At 43.8% G+C, this 18,924-nt stretch overlaps 1 protein-coding gene across 5 annotated transcripts in view; it reads left to right on the top strand.

Moving 5' to 3' along the window:
* Nucleotides 1-5,492: 5,492 nt before the first annotated feature.
* ppfibp2b (PPFIA binding protein 2b) overlaps nucleotides 5,493-18,924 on the top strand; it is a 48,012-nt gene continuing 34,580 nt past the window's right edge. For all 5 annotated transcript variants that reach the window (XM_027272165.1, XM_027272164.1, XM_027272162.1 and 2 more), the window contains exons 1-2: nucleotides 5,493-5,587; nucleotides 8,950-9,158. In XM_027272165.1, the coding sequence (XP_027127966.1) occupies nucleotides 5,506-5,587; nucleotides 8,950-9,158 (291 nt within the window). In that variant the 5' untranslated portion in view covers nucleotides 5,493-5,505. The remainder of the gene's footprint in view (nucleotides 5,588-8,949; nucleotides 9,159-18,924) is intronic.

Raw genomic sequence — 18,924 nt, 5'->3', positions numbered from 1 at the left:
ATTAGGAGCGTACAGAGCTTTTAGGCGTGTTGCTTTAAACCTCAGTTAGTTTGTAGAAGTATATCAGTTTGTTGGTCTGCAGAGCAGATGGACGACAGTAATGTACCGACTCCATCTGATGATGGTCCTGATGGAGCTAATCATGAAGCTGACAGCAGTGAGATAGCCACAGCTTCTGGACGTAGCGCTCGTTGTCGGTTGTCGACACGTTCACCTCTTTATCTTCCTCTTCTTTCATACGTCCATGTGCGTTTGGTTGATTTGGAGGTGTGAGGTTGGAGTCATTGTTTTCTGTTCTCACACAGCGCGTTGGGAAAGATCTCTTGATACGATTGTTTGCATAAAGGCACCGAGCAGATGTTTGATTTCATCACATGACGCAGGACAGAAAAGTGAGTTCAACACCTGAGTTTAGGTCCGGCATCGGTAACCTTTATTAAGAAAGCTCGCCACTGTAAAAAAAATGTGAAAAACTGCCAAACCATTACAGTAAAAGGCCGTAAAATATGTATTTTAACGTAATAAGTATGACTGTGTTTTCCTGTATACAAAAAAAAACTTTATTTATGTGGCATTTAAAAATGTATACAGAATAAAATAGTATTTTATATTAGAGACTGTTAATTATAAAGTAAAACACCGTAATATTAATTTACGATGTTTTACTGTCATGATTTGGCAATTTTTTTTTTACCATAATATCTACAGACATTTTAAAATATGAAATAAAACACCAACCGTAAACGTGAAATCACAGTTTACGTTTGAAAACAGTTTTAATATAATTTTACCGTAAATATGAAAAAAGTTATACCTTTTTTATTACGGTAAAATTCTAACAACAACAACCAAAGCTTTTTATAGTCATATTTTATTTAATAACCTTTATTTATGTGGCATTTAAAAGGAATTTATACAGAATAAAGTAGTATTTTATATTAGAGACTGTTAATTATACAGTAAAACACTGTAATATTAATTTACGTTTTTTTACTGTCATGGTCAACAATCAATCAACAATACTGTCCTTTTACCGTAATACTAGAAAAAGTTATATTGTGTTTTTTACGGTAAAACAACCGTTTTTTGTGTTTTTCATGTGTTTGGACTGCAGACTGCTGGTTTTTGAACCTTATCCCTCTCCAGCAGCAGTTCGTGGGGGCAGTAGGTGTTTGTATAGTGTGTGGAAAGGTGCTGATCCATCATGCTTTGTTGTCGGTAAACTGCTCCGTCAACATGGAAACATGGTTGACCTGCTTGTTATTGATTGAGTAGTAAATCCTGTCGGTTTGAGAGTCGATTCACAAAGTTAACGACTAGCTGGTGAACACAGTGGAGCATTTAGCAGCCGGTATTCTTTGGTGGACATTAATGACATTAAGATGAATAAAAAACTCTCACCATAAACTGTAGCCATGGCGACAGACCCTTGTCATTTTTTTTTATGTCCCTACAGGTGTAATTAATAATCCGATTAATGGCTGTAGTCCATTTAGTTGTGCTGGAGTGCATGCTGGCTTTACTGGCTTACACTTAATATAAATATATCTAAATATACATGCTGCCTGATAAAGACAGTAACCCAAACAATAGTTTCCACTCTCCAAACTCTGCAGGTCCTGTCAGCACCTGATAACGTTGCTTTCACTGTTATTGGACAGACTGTGCAGCTTTTTGATTCGACCCGTCAGCACCGAGGGCGGCGGGTGTAGCTGTATGGAAACAGATCACATGTTTGACAAACTCGTTTTTCTGGAGTGCATCGCTCCTTCTGGGAAAAGGCGTGTCTGTTTTTACATCTACCAGGACATGAATGAGAAATTAAGGAGCCCAACACAATGTGACTTAACCTCGGGACATTACGTCTCTTTACATGAAAACAATGACACGATTATCAGGTGTGTTACTACTGTTATTGAGAGAGTCAGCCAGAGCAGCTGGCAGCGGTGAACTACAGGAGCTACCATGTCCTAATCACTGTCGAATTCTTTGACTACTGTGACAGCTGATTTTATTTGAACTTCTAACGTCAGCACGGTTATGAAAAATGCAAAAACAGCAGATTAAGTAAACACATGCAAATAGACAAAACAAATAAAGGAGGAAGTACTTCTCCACAATTAGGACAGAAAACACAAACAAATGGAAAAACATCCATCAGTTCTCTTCCTCTTATCCCAGGTTGGGTCGCGGTGGCAGCACTGCCCAAAGCTCATGGTCTACATCAACTAAAGTGTTACGTGTATACAGCATCGAAACCAAGCGGCAACCTCCGTGGTCAACGCAAAACGCCAAAAAACTGCAGTTCCTTGAATGACCACTCGGGGCTGGCTGCAAAGCGAAGTTTACGTGACACGCTGGCTTAACGTTACCGTAGCCACTTGAGTAGAGTCTAAAAACAAAACTCCTCTCTGTGAGGAGAGATATGATTTATTTGGCACGACTCATGGACTCCAACGGACGAATCTGTAATTCGATTTTATCTCCACAAACAAACAAACAAACACGGAAGTCAAAAACTAGTTTGCTTCTTCCCTTTGGCAACACACCTGTGCCTCGTTTTACCTGCCCTGCCCAAATGCGCTCAAAAGCACCGTGCTGCCACCTGCTGTGCACACATTGAAATGGCTCCAACAGAGTAAATCTCACAGACTCTATAAAACATGGACGGTGGCTCTGGTTGACTCCATCTTGGCAGTCCTGCCTCCGCCAGCTCCGTCCAATCCAAAAATGGGCAAAGACGTGGAGCTGAATGACGCCTGGTTACTCAAACAACCCACCTGTGATGGCCACGCTCTTAATCCTGCATAACTTTAAGCCTTAATATAATGTGAACAGGTGAGTTGTATATAAATTCACCCTCAGTACAGTTGTCATGAACGGGGAAATTAGCTACAGAGACCAAAACAGTTTTTTGTACCAGGCTGTAAACATGTTTATTTCTGCTGTGAAGTTGGACATTTGAACATGGGGACTTATGGAGACTAGATATGTAATGAAGGGATGCATCGTGACACGATTAAAAATCGGTACAGATGCGTGACGATTCGCACCGTTGACAGAAATAAATGAGTCGTGATTCTTCGCGAATGCAAGAGAAGTAGGATATGTTCTTTTTCTTCTTTTATAAAAAATTAAAAATAGGTTACGTCATCTTAAAAAAAAGTCACTGGTTGGTGATTCATTTGTTCAAAGTCAGGCGTCAAGTCACGTGACTCACGTCACTACGTAGAGCGAGGGAAGACATGGCGACAGTAGAAAATAGCTTTGATGCACCGAGCAGTTTGAAATCACCTGTGTGGAGCATTTTGGATTCCCTATGTACACAAATACAACCGTGAGAAACGTACAGACAAAACCAAAACAGCATGGAAATATTGCAAGAGACTGCAACATGTAGCGGCAACACGAGCAACATGCAGCAGCATATCAGCCGCCAAAGTAACGTTACGCCACCTCGTGAGTGAAAACTGCACATTACACCAGTTAACAGCAGTTTACTGTGAGATCGTTTCTAAAGAAAGGAGATATTTGTCATGTGTTTTGTTGTTTAAGATGCAAGTTGCACTTTTTTATAAGAGAACACAAACTGTTTGAGAGTTTCTGTAAAGAAAGCACCTGAGATTTTTTTCCTACAAATAAAAAGATAATTTTATTTGGTCAGAATTTGTCTGTAGCTCATTTTGATTAAAAAAAATAAATAAAAAAATTGTGAGATAATCGCATCGTGAACAAAAAATCGTGAACCGTGAGTTGAGTGTATCGTTACATCCCTAATGGAGACTGACTCACTTCTGGAGCCAGCCTCGAGTGGTTGTTTGAGGAACTGCAGTCTCTGCCACTTGATGTCAACCAACATCCATAATGTAAAATGTCAGCCAAGCCAGGAGCACACACACACACACACACACACACACATCTTTAATTCCTCGAAGCAGCGTTGATCTTTCATCAGTCACCGCTGCCTCCGGCTGCCTCTCCATCATTTCGGCTGCACCACGCTGACTTACAGACGCCAAAATGCAGAAATTGTCAGAAAGGACGGTGATGTAATCCATCGTCGCTGCCTCATGCTCGTCCACGTTAACGGCAACTTTCAGAGCCGCAACTCATCGTGACAGCTGACAACATACAACGTACAGCAACACACTGTCAATGCAACTGTGAGTCAGCGTGAGCTCCCATGATGCATTTTACTCTTAATAACTATAAACAGCCGAGTGTGTTGAGTCTTGTTGAGACAGAGGGTGACGGCACCATTCACACACCATGACAGACTGACTCTGTTTAACAAGCGACGCCGTGACAACGGTTGACCTCAACTCGGACAGCGACGCCTTTGTTTGTGTGTGTGTGTGTGTGTGTGTGTGTGTTTGAGTAGTGTGTGTGTGTGTAAGCAAGGAAATTGTGTTGTGACTGTGACACAAGGTGTCACAGTCCTGTTCCCGCACAGACAATCGTATCCACTGTCTCCCATATTGGGCAATCTGTGCAACTCTTCTATGTGTGTGTGTGTGTGTAAATGGGTTTGTGTGTGTGTAGGGGAAAGACAGTTAATGGTGAGGGTGTGTCTGTGTGTGGATCTCCTCGTGATCTTTGATTCAATCTCAGTCAGGAAACGTCTAATGAATGGAGGCAAATTAGTGATAAAAATATTTGACTTTAACAGGAAGTTTTGATCATAAACAAACAAAAAAAACAAAAAAAACATGGACTTGAGTCAGTCTCCATAAGTCCCCATGTTCAAAACTTCACAGCAGAAATAAACATGTCTACAGCCTGGTACAAAAAACTGTTTTGGTCTCTGTAGCTAATTTCCCCGTTCATGACAACTGTACTGAGGGTGAATTTATATACAACTCACCTGACAGTGTAAAGAATGGACCGCGTATCCGTGATGTCACCTGTAGGTTCAGTGTGGTCGCTTTGGACGCCACCGTCTTGGCGGTCCTGCCTCCTTCGTCAGAAAGCACACACACGTCATCCTTTCTTTATACCGTCATTGGTTTCTGGCAAATCTTCTTTTTGACCTGCAAGAATTTCACTCTTCATGCTTGACTTAACCAACATCATATCGTCACTTTCTTGATATTTAAACAAACATGTTGCCCTTCTTGACCTTTTTAAGACCTAATCCTGAAGATGAAGTTAAATGTTAACCCGCGTTGGGTAATTATGTTGGGTTTTTTTTTCATGTAAGCGTCATCTTTTTCCAGTTTATTCCATTACAGATCACTTAGACGTCGTCACTCGCCGCAGATAACTGTTAATAGAAGTTTCCGAGACAAGAGTAAAGTACATTACTGTGAGTTAGAAGTGATTTCTCTGCTCGATGAAACTCATTCTTTGAGCCTTCCTCGTACCTCACGGATGTTTGTAGACTCTCTCCACAGACAACGTGGCATGTACCATTATGAATATGTGAAGTGAGTGTTACATACCGAAATGTTGACGGCACGCCTGTTTTTTACCTTGTTTTTTAATTTCCAGAACAGCTGAGATCTGATGCTTCCCGCCGTCACCATGGAAACGGAGGCGAGTCACATGCTGGAGGCGGCGCTGGAGCAGATGGACGACATCATCGCAGGTGAGAGCTACAAAAAGTCACCGGCATCCCTCGTGACGAACACCACGTTTAGAGAAATCACTGATGTTGGTTGTAGTCTCAGGATTTGACATCCGACCCTCGTTCACTACAATCGCTCGTGATATCCGTACACGAACTAGAGAGACTGTGTTCGGTTTGCTGTAAGGAGCAGCAGAGCCACTAGGTGTCGCCAGAGACGCTGTTATACACCGATATACTGCAGCAGCGTTTGTCCTCAAAGTTCACGTGTCAGTGGCAGGAAAAGTGGGCGAACGTCAGGATTCAAGAACCGAACTGTGATGACGGTTAGCACCTCTCAAAAGTGGTCCAAGGAAGCCGACAGGGTCATGGGCAGCCAAGGAACATCGATGTACGCGGGTGGTCCGATCCGACAGACGAACTGAAGAGGTTCATGCTGGTTTAAGATAAAGACAGACTTTAATGAACCCACAGCGGGGAAATTCATTTGTCACAGAAGCTCGTATACACAAGGTCGATAGGAAATGACTCATAAATCATAAATCTATAGAAAAAGTCGTGAAGTCACGCCGGTGTTAAAGAGTCTGACAGCTGTTGACAGCTGCTCATTCTTACATGGTGGGAGTATTAGTCTGTTGCTGAAGGAGCTGTTTGACCAAAGAGTCATAGAAGGTTTTCAGTCACTCCAAAGGACATCAGTGTCCTCGTTAAGTGGAGGATTAAGCTGTAAATGTTTGAGAGTCTTGTAGTTTGTTGGCCATCAAAACAGAGGTTAACATGTGGTTAACTAGTAAACTTCACCTGCGACCTTATTGTCTGTAGTAATGTGTGTGTGTGTGTGTTACTGGGGTCATGTTTGCTGCAGCCAGTTCAGCCTTGGCCAACAAGATTTAACTAGCGGGGTAAATGTTTAATGCGGTGCATCGACGATACGTGGGAAAGCAAAGACTGAACAGAGCGAAGTGTTTCTTCAATCACAGAGGCGTCTGAATCGACACACACAGCGTATAACACAGAAGCTGTTGTTAACAGAGTTTTACCGTAATAATATTACTAATATTACAGTAACAGGATATTAGTACTGTTCATTTTATATATGCGGTTGCCGTTTTATTCCATATTTTAAAAAAATGATCTAGTTTTTATGGTGAAAAACGGCCAAACCATGACAGCAAAAGAAATATTACGGTGTTTTACTGTATAATTAACAGTCTCTAATATAAAATACTACTTTATTCTGTATAAATTCCCTTAAAATGCAGCACAAATAAAGATTTTGTCATAAAATCTGACTGTAAAAAAAAAAAAAAGAAACTACTGTTTTTACAGTAAAAAACTGTCAGCTGTGGTTGCCAGAATTTTTTAACGCAACAAATACGGTATGACTTTTTCTAATATCCCGGTAAAGGGATGTTAGTACTGTTGATTTTACTGCTTGATTTAAGGTTGTCATTTTATTCCATTTTTTTTTAGGGGTGAAAAACTGCCCAACCATGACAGTGAAAGACTGTAAAATATGCCATTAAATATTACGTGTTTTACTGTATAATTAACAGTATGTTAAATATAAAATACTACTTTATTCTGTATAAATTCCCCAAATGGCGTATAAATAAAGGTTTTGAAATGTCATACTTCATGGCATATTTTACTGTCACGGTTTTTCACCGTAGTGTTGCATCTGAAGCTCATCACGTCGCCCAAAACACGCTGACCTCATCGAGTGCACTGAGTTTGCTATTCCGGCTCTCAGTGACCACAAATAGAAATACATTAAAAATCCCATTAGCGATATCATCAGCCAATCACTAACGAGGAAATTAGAGACACTTATCTACAGAATAAAGATTCGTCGGTCATATTGCATTCCACGATCAACAGTTCTTTTCTCTCTGGTTAAACGTCTCGTGAGGACACGAGCCCAGGCCGGTTTATGTCTTTGATGATGGTTCTGTTGTTGATGTGATGTGATCGAAATAGTGCGACCATTTACTGTTTGCAGGAGAAGTGAGTTCACTCTTTATTTATGCCCCAGATGTTTTTATTTTTTAAAGCGGCACAGGCAACAAAAGATAAACCCCTAACCCCTAAAATACACTGCATGCGGAACGGCTCCGCCACAGCAACAGAGCCGATACGTTTCAATGTTAGTCAGTGTGTCAGCTCACACAGTCTCCGTTTTCTCTGCGTCACAGCTCTGAAACGACTGCGGCGTCCGGCAGCCCTCCACAACACATACGCAGAGCTTCTATTGTTCACGGACGCCGGAGCATGGCGCATACATTCAGTACAGAGCAGATTGCGGGGAAGTAACTCAGCTACAAAATACAAAATAAAACCCTGGTTTATTTTCAAAATAAAATACTCCGTGTTCACCGCGGATCGAGTTTCATTACCAGAACACGTCATAACTCGACACCATGGATGAGAAGAAGTTGATTCTGGAGGTCCAAAATCAACCATTGATGACACCTCACATCCTTTTTATAAGGACACCAGAAAAAAGATGCGGCGTGGAATGTCATCGCAGGAGTCAAAGAGACTACAGCCGGCAATATCGTGCGATTATGCGTGAATTTCGCGAGATCTCGCGATGCTTGGTGACCGGTGGAGACGCACCCGTGCACATCACAAACGGATTATGTGAGTTGGCGGACGGTGGAGTACGCAGCAGTGTATTTTCGGTGTAATACACAGTGACGACACTGGTTAGGATGCCAGCACCCATCATGTCAGAAAATGTTCTACTTTGTGGGGGACACCCCAGTTTCAGGATTTTTGTGGGCGGTCCTTAAAGGGCGGCTCGATGACACGCTCAGGCCACCCTGAGCTAGAGAGATAGAGATGAATTCATCTCAGCTCAGAGTGTTTCAAAGTTGAGTCATGTTCATTTTCTGAACTCATCTGACACGTTTCAGATCTGAGGTTGGGAGTTCAGGGGTCAGATCAGGTTACAGTGACAGGAAGTGATCTGTGACATGTCACAATAAAAGTCCAAAGAACTTCTTATGAGGTCAGTAAATACATACACAATATTTCCTCTGTACACAAAGAGTTTTCTCAGCTGCTCACAGATCGAAGCAAACGTTGTTTCATGTGCTGTTTATTACTTTTGGACTGTACGGAGGCGCTGTAACGCGTGGCTGATGTTCAGAGTCACAATTATTTGAGTGCATCCAGATGTGTGTGCGAGTGTGAGCCTTACAGTGTGTGTGTGTGTGTGTGTGCCAGGGAAATGATCCAGGTGACACATGGACATTTTGGAAACATTCAGGAGGATGTATGGCTCTGATTAAACTCCCAGCATTCACAGCTCCACTCTGGGTCTTCTTTGCAAATTGGTGATCCGCCTAATAGATTGTTAATCGTCTCTTTGCTTCCAGGTTCGAAAGCGGCGGCTGTGGAGTTTTCTAGCAGCATGTACGACCTGGGTTCCCCCATCAGCGCCGGCCCGCTGCAGGTCGTTCAGCTGGCGGAGGACCTCAAACTCGCCTTGGAGCTTCAACCCAACCAGGAGGACAGAGACAGCCTGAGAGCTCAGCTCCCCTCAGAGACCGCTCAGGCGCTCATCGACTGGCTGCAGACCGGAGCTGTGAGTACACCGCGTGCTTAGCGTCGCGTGGTCTTAAGATAACGTTTGATTTGTGCAGTGTTGAGCCGCGTCCACGTCCCACTGGAGATGTCACACTTCATTTGTGGCTGTGTAGTGATTTCTTGGAAGCGTTGTTAATGAGTTGTGTAACGAAGAAGATGAGCATCAGTCCAGAAAGAAGCTTCTGCTCGCTTCATTTTGTAATGTTCGGCTTTCCAAGCGTGAGGAACCGTTTCCTCATACCATGAAGCGTTTTGTGTTTGGTTGTTGTTGTTTCTTCTCAGTGAGCCAAATCTCAGCGGCTCACAGTTTAAAAGGTCGATCACAGCAGTACTCTTAAATAAGTAAATAAATAAATAGTAATTATAAGTAATAAATGTTGGCGTCCTGATGGCTCAGCTGGTAGACGGAGCTCCCCACGTACAAAACTCTGAATTTTAACACCACGGTGATAAGAGAGAAGTCACGTCTCAGTTCGAAGATGATTCAGAACATTCAACGCTGGTCTGATCAAACTCGACGTCACTGCTCCAGCACCTCAGCGTGGATTGTTTCAGGACCACAATACTGATACTGGCGCTCAGAGGGCGACCGGACCTTCTGATCTCAGTCGTAAGGCTCTACGGAGAACAGCACGTGTCACCACGGCGATGCCGCCATCCATGGAGCCCGTAGACCTCGCGCTGTTCAGCCGATGGTACCGCACCACCGGGCTCAGAGACGGCTTCAACCCGGAGGACGTAAAGACTGTGGAAGTCTGTCACTCGCAGCGTGTACATGAACAAGTATAAGTACAAGACATACTACACTGTACTGTGACTGTACATGTACTGTACATACATTAGTACTACAGTCAGTCTCATGCTTCAGTCTCTCGTCAGGGCGTGAATGTGTTTTCACAGAGAGGTCAGACGAGGTCACAGTGAGGTCAGACGAGGTCACAGTGAGGTCAGACGAGGTCACAGTGAGGTCACACCAGGTCAGCTGACAAGTGGAAGAGAGGAATTTAGCTTCTGAGCTCCAGAACAGTTTGTCTCTGCTGCAGCAGGTTAGCACGTCCATGTGAGGACGAAGGACTGTCCGAGTTTACAGCAGCCTCCTCGTCTGTTTGTCCTTTCCTCTCCTCTTTCCTTTTCTCACCTTTCGTCTCCTCTTCTCTTTCCTTTTCTTTCCTTTCTTCCTTACTTTCTCCTCCTTTCCTTTTCACATTCCTTTCCTTGTGCCGTTGTTTTTCCTTCCTTTCCTCTTTACTTTTCTTGCCTTTCGTCTCCTCTCCTCTTTCCTTTCTTCCTTCCTTTCCTCTCCTTTTCGCTTTCCTTTCCTTGTTCCGTTGTTTTTCCTTCCTTTCCTCTTTACTTCTCTTGCCCTTTCTTTCCTCTTTCCTCTTTCTTTTCATCTTTCTTTTCCTCTTGCCTTCTGTCTTTCTTTTCCTTTCCTCTCCTGTTCCCTTTCATTTCCCTTTTCTTTTACTTGCTTTCCTTGCTTCCCTCTTTCCTTTCCTTTCCTCTTTACTTTTCTTGCCTTTCGTCTCCTCTCCTCTTTCCTTTCTTCCTTCCTTTCCTTGTTCCTTTGTTTTTCCTCCTTTTCCTCTTTACTTCTCTTGCCCTTTCCTTCCCTCTTTCCTTTCCTCTTGCCTTCCGTCTTTCTTTTCCTTTCCTCTCCTGTTCCCTTTCCTTTCATTTCCTTTTTCCTTTTCCTTGCTTTCCTCTTTCTTCTTCCCTCTTTCCTTTCATCCTCTCTGGACAGTTGTGTCAGATAACTCTGATGTATGACTGTGTTATCTTCCTGAGCAGACTTTACTCAGTGTCACTCTGTCATCAGTCGACATGTTTTCATCGTTTCATCTTCAGTTTCCACAGTGAGGGGACGAGGTCGAGAGTTTTGGGCCCGGTTCCATTAAGTTTTCCTCAGAGACACAATTACAACTCGACTATTATCAACTTCCTGTGCTGAGCTCACACCCTCATCTGTCCTCACTATTTCACCTCCTTCTCTCTCTCTCTCCTTTTTCACTGCTCACTGTTACTCCCCTCTCTCTCCCTCCTCCTCGTTGCCTCTCTCTTCATGTTTGGACGCCCTCCGCACTCCTGACGTGAGTCTGTTTGTAAATGAGCTGCTCAGTGTGTGCTGCGTTCAGGCTCTGTCGGGCTCTGACAGGATCGGACCGCTCAGGACCGCCGAGGTACGTTTTAAACTGCTCAAACATGACAAGGTTTTGGTTTTTTTAGCTGAATTTTCTGGATTATTTCTGCGGCGTATCGCACAGACGAGGACGTCTTGTCTCTGGTTTGTGTCTTGAGTGTGTGAATGTTGGATTCTCTGCTGCTGCTGCTGAGCGTCGTCCTGCAGAGGCTGCTGTTTTCTGCTGCCGGTCTTTGAGCTCGTGCCGTCGTTTCAACAGCAGATGTCTCACATGCTGCACTCGCTCACACACCAGTTTGTTCTGACTTTCTTTGTTTCCTTACTTTGATTCCTCCGACTCTCTCCCCCCCTTTTTTTCTCCCCCCTCTCTCTTATTCACTCCTCCCTCCGGCCGAACATGCAGTCCAAGTTTTTGTCTCCAGGTTCAGTTTTTTTGTGTTACACAATGGAAAAGAACATTTAAATGTAATGCTGGATGTTCAAGTAGAAGTTGCTGTATTTGTGATTTGTTGCCTCCAGTTTCCAGAGTGTTCAGCTGTACTCGAGTATTTGTTCTGATTACATTACTTATGATCAAAAACTAGCAGCAGCTAATATCACTGACTAGTCCAGCAGCAGTCAGCCCAGCTCGGCGTCTGTCTTTCAGCCTTTTATTTCACCAACCACTAAAAGTCAGTCCCACATTTACTCTTGTTTACACTTTCTCCTTTTCTCTTAGCTTCCTCCGTCAGCGTCCTCTTCACTCTCTTTTCCTCTGCCATTATGTCCATTGCGGCGGTTGAGCCTGGTTATAATGCCCATTTGCTGCCGGCTCCTGTTCTGGCACAACACCGACTCCTCCTTTTCTTCCTTGTGGTTCAAACCTCCTGTGGTACAAACACTAACACCCCCCCGGTGCTCTGAGCTCACAAAATGAGCTAACGGCAGCTACGGTTTACTTCACTGTCCATCAGGAAACTCTGTAAATCACAGAGAGTGGAGGCGGAGCAGCCGGAGGACATCACTTTTCAAATTTCTAGAAGGCTGGGAAAGTGAGGGGCAGTTGAGTTGATTGCAGTCTGCAGTCTCACCACTAGGTGTCAGTAAATCTCACACACTGTACCTTTAAGAAAGACTTTAGAAAAACCGAACAGGAACGTTTCTTTCCAGAAACAGCGACCCTCAGATGATTCTCAACAGTTTACAAAGGGACTATTTCTTTAGTGCAAAGCAGCATGAGTAAAAACCGAATTGCAAAAGCCTGGCAGCTGATATGTCGTCGTCGTCCTCCTCCTCCTGCTCCTCTTCCTCCTCCTCCTCCCCGCTGACCTAGAGGAACAGGATCAAAGCCGTCCGTGCACTGCAATTACTCCTCGCCCTGTGGGCCTCCTCTCCAGGGGAGAAACACACACTTACAGATACACACACATGTAAACACAGGAAGAATATTAAGTGTGTCATTGGCAGGAAGTTGTGATACGCTGTGAGAGACGTCAGCGAGTCTTCAGACGATGTTTCAGAGTTTGGAGAGAAGTTTTCTGAAACTTTCTACAGAAACTAGTTTGACAGCTCGACCACCTCTTACTAACTTTGTCTGTCTGCTGTTTGGGGGTGAGCGTAGAGTGTTGTAGGACTTGAGAACGGTCTCAAGACCAGTTTTTGAAGGTCTCGTCACATTTTTACTCTGCCTTGTCTCAATCTAAGACCGGTCTTAGTTTTTCCCAAGTTTGTCCAGACACAGGCTGAAGTAAGAGACAAAAAAAAACGACGGCTGAGAAACGTTTCAAAAAGTTGCCGTTGTGTTTTTATATTTAAAAATGTATGAAATTAAATCTGGGGGACTTTTTCTGGCGTGTCGTACTCATTCATACATTTGCAACCAGCGTGTTTATGATCAAAGTGCACCAGATTGATGCATTAAACCCGCCTAGGAGGTGTCAGGTCCACCCACCACAGTCTCACTAAATGTTGCTGTGTGTTGATTTATTCGTTTCAGATGAAACTTGAGACTCATTTCGCTGCTAACATCCGTCAGCGGTCTGCTGCGGTAAACTGACTGTCAGCAAAACCTCCTGTGGTTAAAACTCGACTTCCTAAGCCACAAAGAGTTCATCTGTAAAGTCAGAGCAGTCTGTAAATCCAGCAACACGCTGACTGACCCAAAGAAATACGGAGAATATTAGCTACGAAACTCTAGTTTCTCAAACGTCAGTCTCCATAAGTCCCCATGTTCAAATGTCCAACTTCACAGCAGAAATAAACATGTTTACAGCCTGGTACAAAAAACAGTTTTGGTCTCTGTAGCTAATTTCCCCGTTCATGACAACTGTACTGAGGGTGAATTTATATACAACTCACCTGTTCACATTATATTAAGGCTTAAAGTTCTGCAGGATTAAGAGCGTGGATTAAATTTTTAGATCAGCCGTTGGAAGAAGTTGGATGGCCAGTGCGTCACGCACACGTTGTCCATTCTTTATACTGTCACTGGTGTCTGCATTTGTTTCGCACACGTTGCACTCGATGCACTCGAACGTTCCTTGAAGCTCATAAATTCTGCGTTGACCTAAATTTGCCCTCGACCAGATGACAAAACGTCCCAGAAACACTCGAAGCTGTGCAGACGTAGAGAGAGACGGAAACCCGAGCTCTTAACGTGGGGACGATACGCGACAGATGAAGAAAGAGAGAGAGAGAGAGAGAGGGGGGAGAGTGTTTTGAAGTCGGCCGGCGCTCTCATTGTAACTTCATCAAGGCGAGAGGAGGAGGTGGAGGAGGAGGTGGTAGGCGATCTGGCACGGTGTGTGTGTTTGACAGCCTGTTGCTGCTTTTGTTTGCGTGTCTGACGTCACACGCTGCTGGTGTGTGTGTTAGTGTGTGTGTTAGTGTGTGTGTTGAACGTGAACACGGGCCAACATTCAGACACAAACGGATGACAGAGAGAGAAGAAGAAGAAGAAAAACGACCGACCCTCCCTTCCTCCACCTCCCTCCCTCTCTCCTTTCTTTCTTTCTTTCTTTCTGGGCTCGGCCATTTGGCTGTCAGACGGACCTCAGCAGGGAGAGAGAGGGGGGAGGTAAGGAAAGAAGAAGAAGAAGAAGGAGCGAAGAAGTGAGGGGGTGAAAGTAAGAGAAGGGAGAGAAAAGTACTGGAGGAGGTGGAGGGGGAGTTGTCCCACTCAGAAGGCAGAGATCGTAAAACGCCCTCCTCCTCCTCCTGCACAGCTGTGAACATCGCACTCACACACACTCACACAGTTACATGACAGCGCTCACATGCTGCACACACACTAACTAACACACACACACACACACACACACACTGTGATACAGTCGGACGAACACGCAGTGGAAACAGGCAGCGATGGGCCGGCAGCATGGAGACTCCCATTGACTTCTACAAACACTTCTCGTGGCTCAAAAAGGTGAACTCACGCTTCTTCTTCTTGTTTTTCCTTTTTTTTTTTGAGTTGGTCGTCGTGTTTTCTCTGGAGCAGAGCGTCCGTGAAGAGGAAGCTGTTAGATAATTATCATCCCAGCTCTGATGCATGTTATTGTCCCGCTCTTATTGTCTTATTTCCCGGCGTCGGGCTGTTTTCTGATGTAATTTCCTTTTTTAAACTAAAAGAGCTGGGCTGTATCTTAACTCGTACTGCTGCTGCTGTTAGTGTGTGTGTGTGTGTGTGTGTGTGTGTGTGTGTGTGTGTGTGTGTGTGTGTGTAGCTATGCATCACAAGGACTTTGTTATCTGTCAGCTGATTGTTGTTGATGAGGCGGCGTTGGATACCGCTGGATTCAATCAAAGAGTGCAAGAGTTCATGTTTTGAAGTCATGTCAATCAGATTATCGTAGATATGAATCAGTGCTGTGTTGTTGTTTTTTAGTAAGACGGCTTTACAGATTTAACTTCAAGACACTTAAAAACAGCTGATTTATTCCCTTTTTAAGCATCAGATAGTGACGTTTAAACTCGCCTTCACAGACCTTTCAAAGGATTTTAAAACAGCTGTTGGAAGCTCTCAGAGAGAAATGTGAAACATGTGTAAAAAAACAAAAAAACTACCAAAAATTCTGATTCATAACGAGCGCCATCTTTGTAGTTCTCATGTCAAAAAGTTGTGTGCAAATCTGTTTTTTTTAATTAATTCAGAGTGTTTATCCACATTTTGCCTCAGTGTTTCAGCATTTTGGCTATTTTTCACTCCTGATTTGTGTTTTGGGACTATTTCCAACTCTGAAGTCTGCGACGCTCTTAATCCTGCATAACTTTAAGCCTTAATATAATGTGAACAGGTGAGTTGTATATAAATTCACCCTCAGTACAGTTGTCATGAACGGGGAAATTAGCTACAGAGACCAAAACTGTTTTTTGTACCAGGCTGTAAACATGTTTATTTCTGCTGTGAAGTTTTTAACATGTGGACTTATGGAGACTGACTCACTTCTGGAACCAGCCTCAAGTGGTCACGGGGTGGAAAAAAAGAGCGGGAAAATTTAACATGGGCGCTTATGGACGGAATGTTCGGAGCTAGAGTCACATGAGTGGAGAGTGGAGAGGAAAATCTCTCACACAAAATGAATAATTAAACCACTCTTAGTCTCAGAAATTTCACTCTACAGAAATTATTTTTAGATAGGATTGTAGGAAAATTTGTGCCGGTCGCTCACGTGTTACCGCTGAAGCTGTCAGACTTATAGTTTTGGCTCTGTTAGCTCAGATGTGTCAGGATCACCCACCAACTGCCCCATTTACTCCCATATTAACTGAGAGCAGAAATTTCTGGAGGGAAAGCAGACGTACCAGTTTTTTACCTCGCTCTAGAGGTCACATTTTTAACTTTAGCCACACAAATTCTATATCGACGTGTTCAGCAAGACCCGAGGATGCTTAAAATCCTCTCAGTTTATTGATACGACCTACAGTTTGGTCATAGTGGTCACTTGTTTAAAGGTAAACTTTCTCTCTCTCAGCAGCTTCAACTGACAGACGCAGCTGCTGTTTGTTGCTCTGCTCTGATTGGTCGATTGCAGTGTAGCTGGTTGCTGGGCAGAAATTCACAAGGCTGGCTGTGATTGGCTTAATTAAAGTCTCTCTGTTTTCCTGCTCAGTCTATCATTGCTTCAAGTTCAGGATGTGTTGTGTTCAAAGTTCAATATTTCAAGTTTGTTACTAAATGTTTGCTGACAAAATTGAATCCAGACACATCAAACCTGTTTTTAATCTCTTCAGGGAAGTGATGTAGTCACAGCTGGTGTGTTTCACCTTTTCTACTACTAACATTTATCCTGCGCTGTGTTTGTTTTCACCACGTGTAGCGCCATTAATCGATACATTTCTATCTAAACTAAGATCTGCTTGGATGCTTTCCCCACTCACACGCAGACATCAGATTGAACTGGAGCAGCTTCTTTTAAATTCGATTTTAGATGACACGGTGATGTGACTAGAGAGACTACCTGAGCTAATGTGTTCCACACGCTCCGGGAGGAAATCAAATCACCGCTCGAGTTAAGAGCAAACGAGGAGTTTAAGAAAATGTTGTTTGGATGCAGGGGAACTTTAAGATTGTGGAGTGTGGTGTTGTAACAAAGTGACCACCCTTTAAAAACGGGTTTTAGTCATTAAAACTAGGTGCAGTCCTGCATGTCGTCATGCATTCATAGGCAGTGGCATCATGTGGAGCACAGTATGTCATGTGGAGTCACACCCACTCACTCCTCTGCTTCTTCTCTTACATGTTGTTAAACTCTGATCATGTGAGGACTCTAACTCCTGTCCACGATCCACCGGGCGCTGACAGACCGATAAAACCACACTGGCTGCTTTTATCAGCCAACCTTCGAGTGCTGTGTCACCTCCCTGCTTCTCTGCAGTCCGATAGGAATGTCTGTGATTACAGCATATTTTACATACTTCCTGACTTCTCCCGCCGGACTCGCAAACCAAAGGTCGGAATGTAACCGTGCTGCAAGCTGAAATGTTTGCAGTTAAAGCAATGCTGCATATAAATTGGTATTTTTGTCTTTTATTTCACCAACCACTAAAAGTCAGTCCCACATTTACTCTTGTCCGGCGGCTTCTTGCTCGCTCACTCTCTCCTTTTCTCTTCTTAGCTTCCTCCGTCAACGTCCTCTTCGCTCTCTTCTCCTCTGCCAATATGTCCGTAGAGGCTGCTCAGCCTTACATTGGCCACTCAAGCCAGCTCCGGTTCTGGCACGACACTGCCTCCGTTAGCTTAGACATGTGAGTCTGTTGACATCAACAAACGACCCAGCACCCACTACAACACAGAGTTCAAAGTCAAAGCTAACGTTACTGCAAAACATGTGAAATATGTTGTGATACTGTGGTTTTAGCTGAAGCTAACGTTAACTTGCGTATTGTCCAGCTCCTGTTCTGGCACGACACCAGCTCTGCACGACAGGCTTGTAAACCTCTTCTTTTTCTTCTTCTTCTTCTTCTTCTTCCCGGTGGTCTAAAACTCCTGTGGTACAAACACTAACACTCCCCCCGGTGCTCTGAGCTCACAGTCCGGCTAACAAACTGAGCTAATGTAGAGCTAACAGCAGCTACAGCTGTCAGCAGTTTACTTCACTGTCCATCATAAACTCTGTAAATCACAGAGAGTTGAGGCGGAGCAGCCGGAGGACATCAGAGGGAAAACCAGAAAACATTTCCTCCATAAAATATGATCCAGTTTCACCAGAATCAGTGAAATAGTTGCTGCTGTGTGACTTAGTGCCGTAAAGCGTTACGTACTTCTCCCGACCCGGAGCCCAAAGTTACATAGTGTGAGAACAGACGTACGAATGACAGAGACACCGTTCAGCTGATCACAGGTCAGTGTAGATGGAGTTAAACTGTTAGTTTATGAGAGGAAAGCTGCTCCCTCATCTGCTTCTTTGTCTCTCTTGTTAGTTTCACGGTATGTTAATAGGTTTAATGCGTCCATATGGCCGGTGTCAGATGGCCCAGTCTGTATACATCGCTGCACTGTTGGTGGTCGAGTGCTTAAATGTCGCTCTGCAGTTTGTACAGTCATTGCTCTGCATGCAGCATCCGATAAGAGTGTCGGCTTCATGCAGACGTGCAGATGTTTACATTCTCCTCTTTGAAAGTGGGTCATCGTCATGACGGCAGGAAGCTACATCAGATTTCATGTTCCTCGCTTTTTGTGTCCTTTTCTGGTCAAACTATTTTTAAGCAGTGTGATGAATGTTGAATCATAAACATCTGTGTGTGTGTGTGTGTCAGCAGTGCTTTTGGCCACTTGCAGCGACATATTATCACCTTCTAATGTCGTTACAGCCGACTTATTAACAAACAGTTGCTCAGTTATGCACCCGGCAGACACGGAGCGACATTAGCATTAATTTGGAGTCGTGTTTCAGCTCCACACCGACTCCTCAGGGTCTCTTTAGCTGCTAAATGCTTCACAGCTGGTGTCTGACTTTGTCTTTATGCTGTTTCGGTGTTGAACAGGTAGCGTTGGAAACAAAGGTAGATGGGAATAAATGTGCAGGCGGTAAAAAAACAATGAGCGCTCACGGTTTGGTCACGATTCTCTGTTTTCGTCACAACTTATCAAATATACTTCATTGTTAAAGCAACATCATGTAGAAGTCGGTATTTTTGTGGTAAATAT

The sequence above is a fragment of the Larimichthys crocea genome, chromosome XX, assembly GCF_000972845.2.
Source record: "Larimichthys crocea isolate SSNF chromosome XX, L_crocea_2.0, whole genome shotgun sequence".
NCBI lineage: Eukaryota > Metazoa > Chordata > Actinopteri > Sciaenidae > Larimichthys > Larimichthys crocea.
The sequence above is the reverse complement of the archived record's forward strand: the minus strand, read 5'-3'. Positions and strand labels throughout refer to the sequence as shown.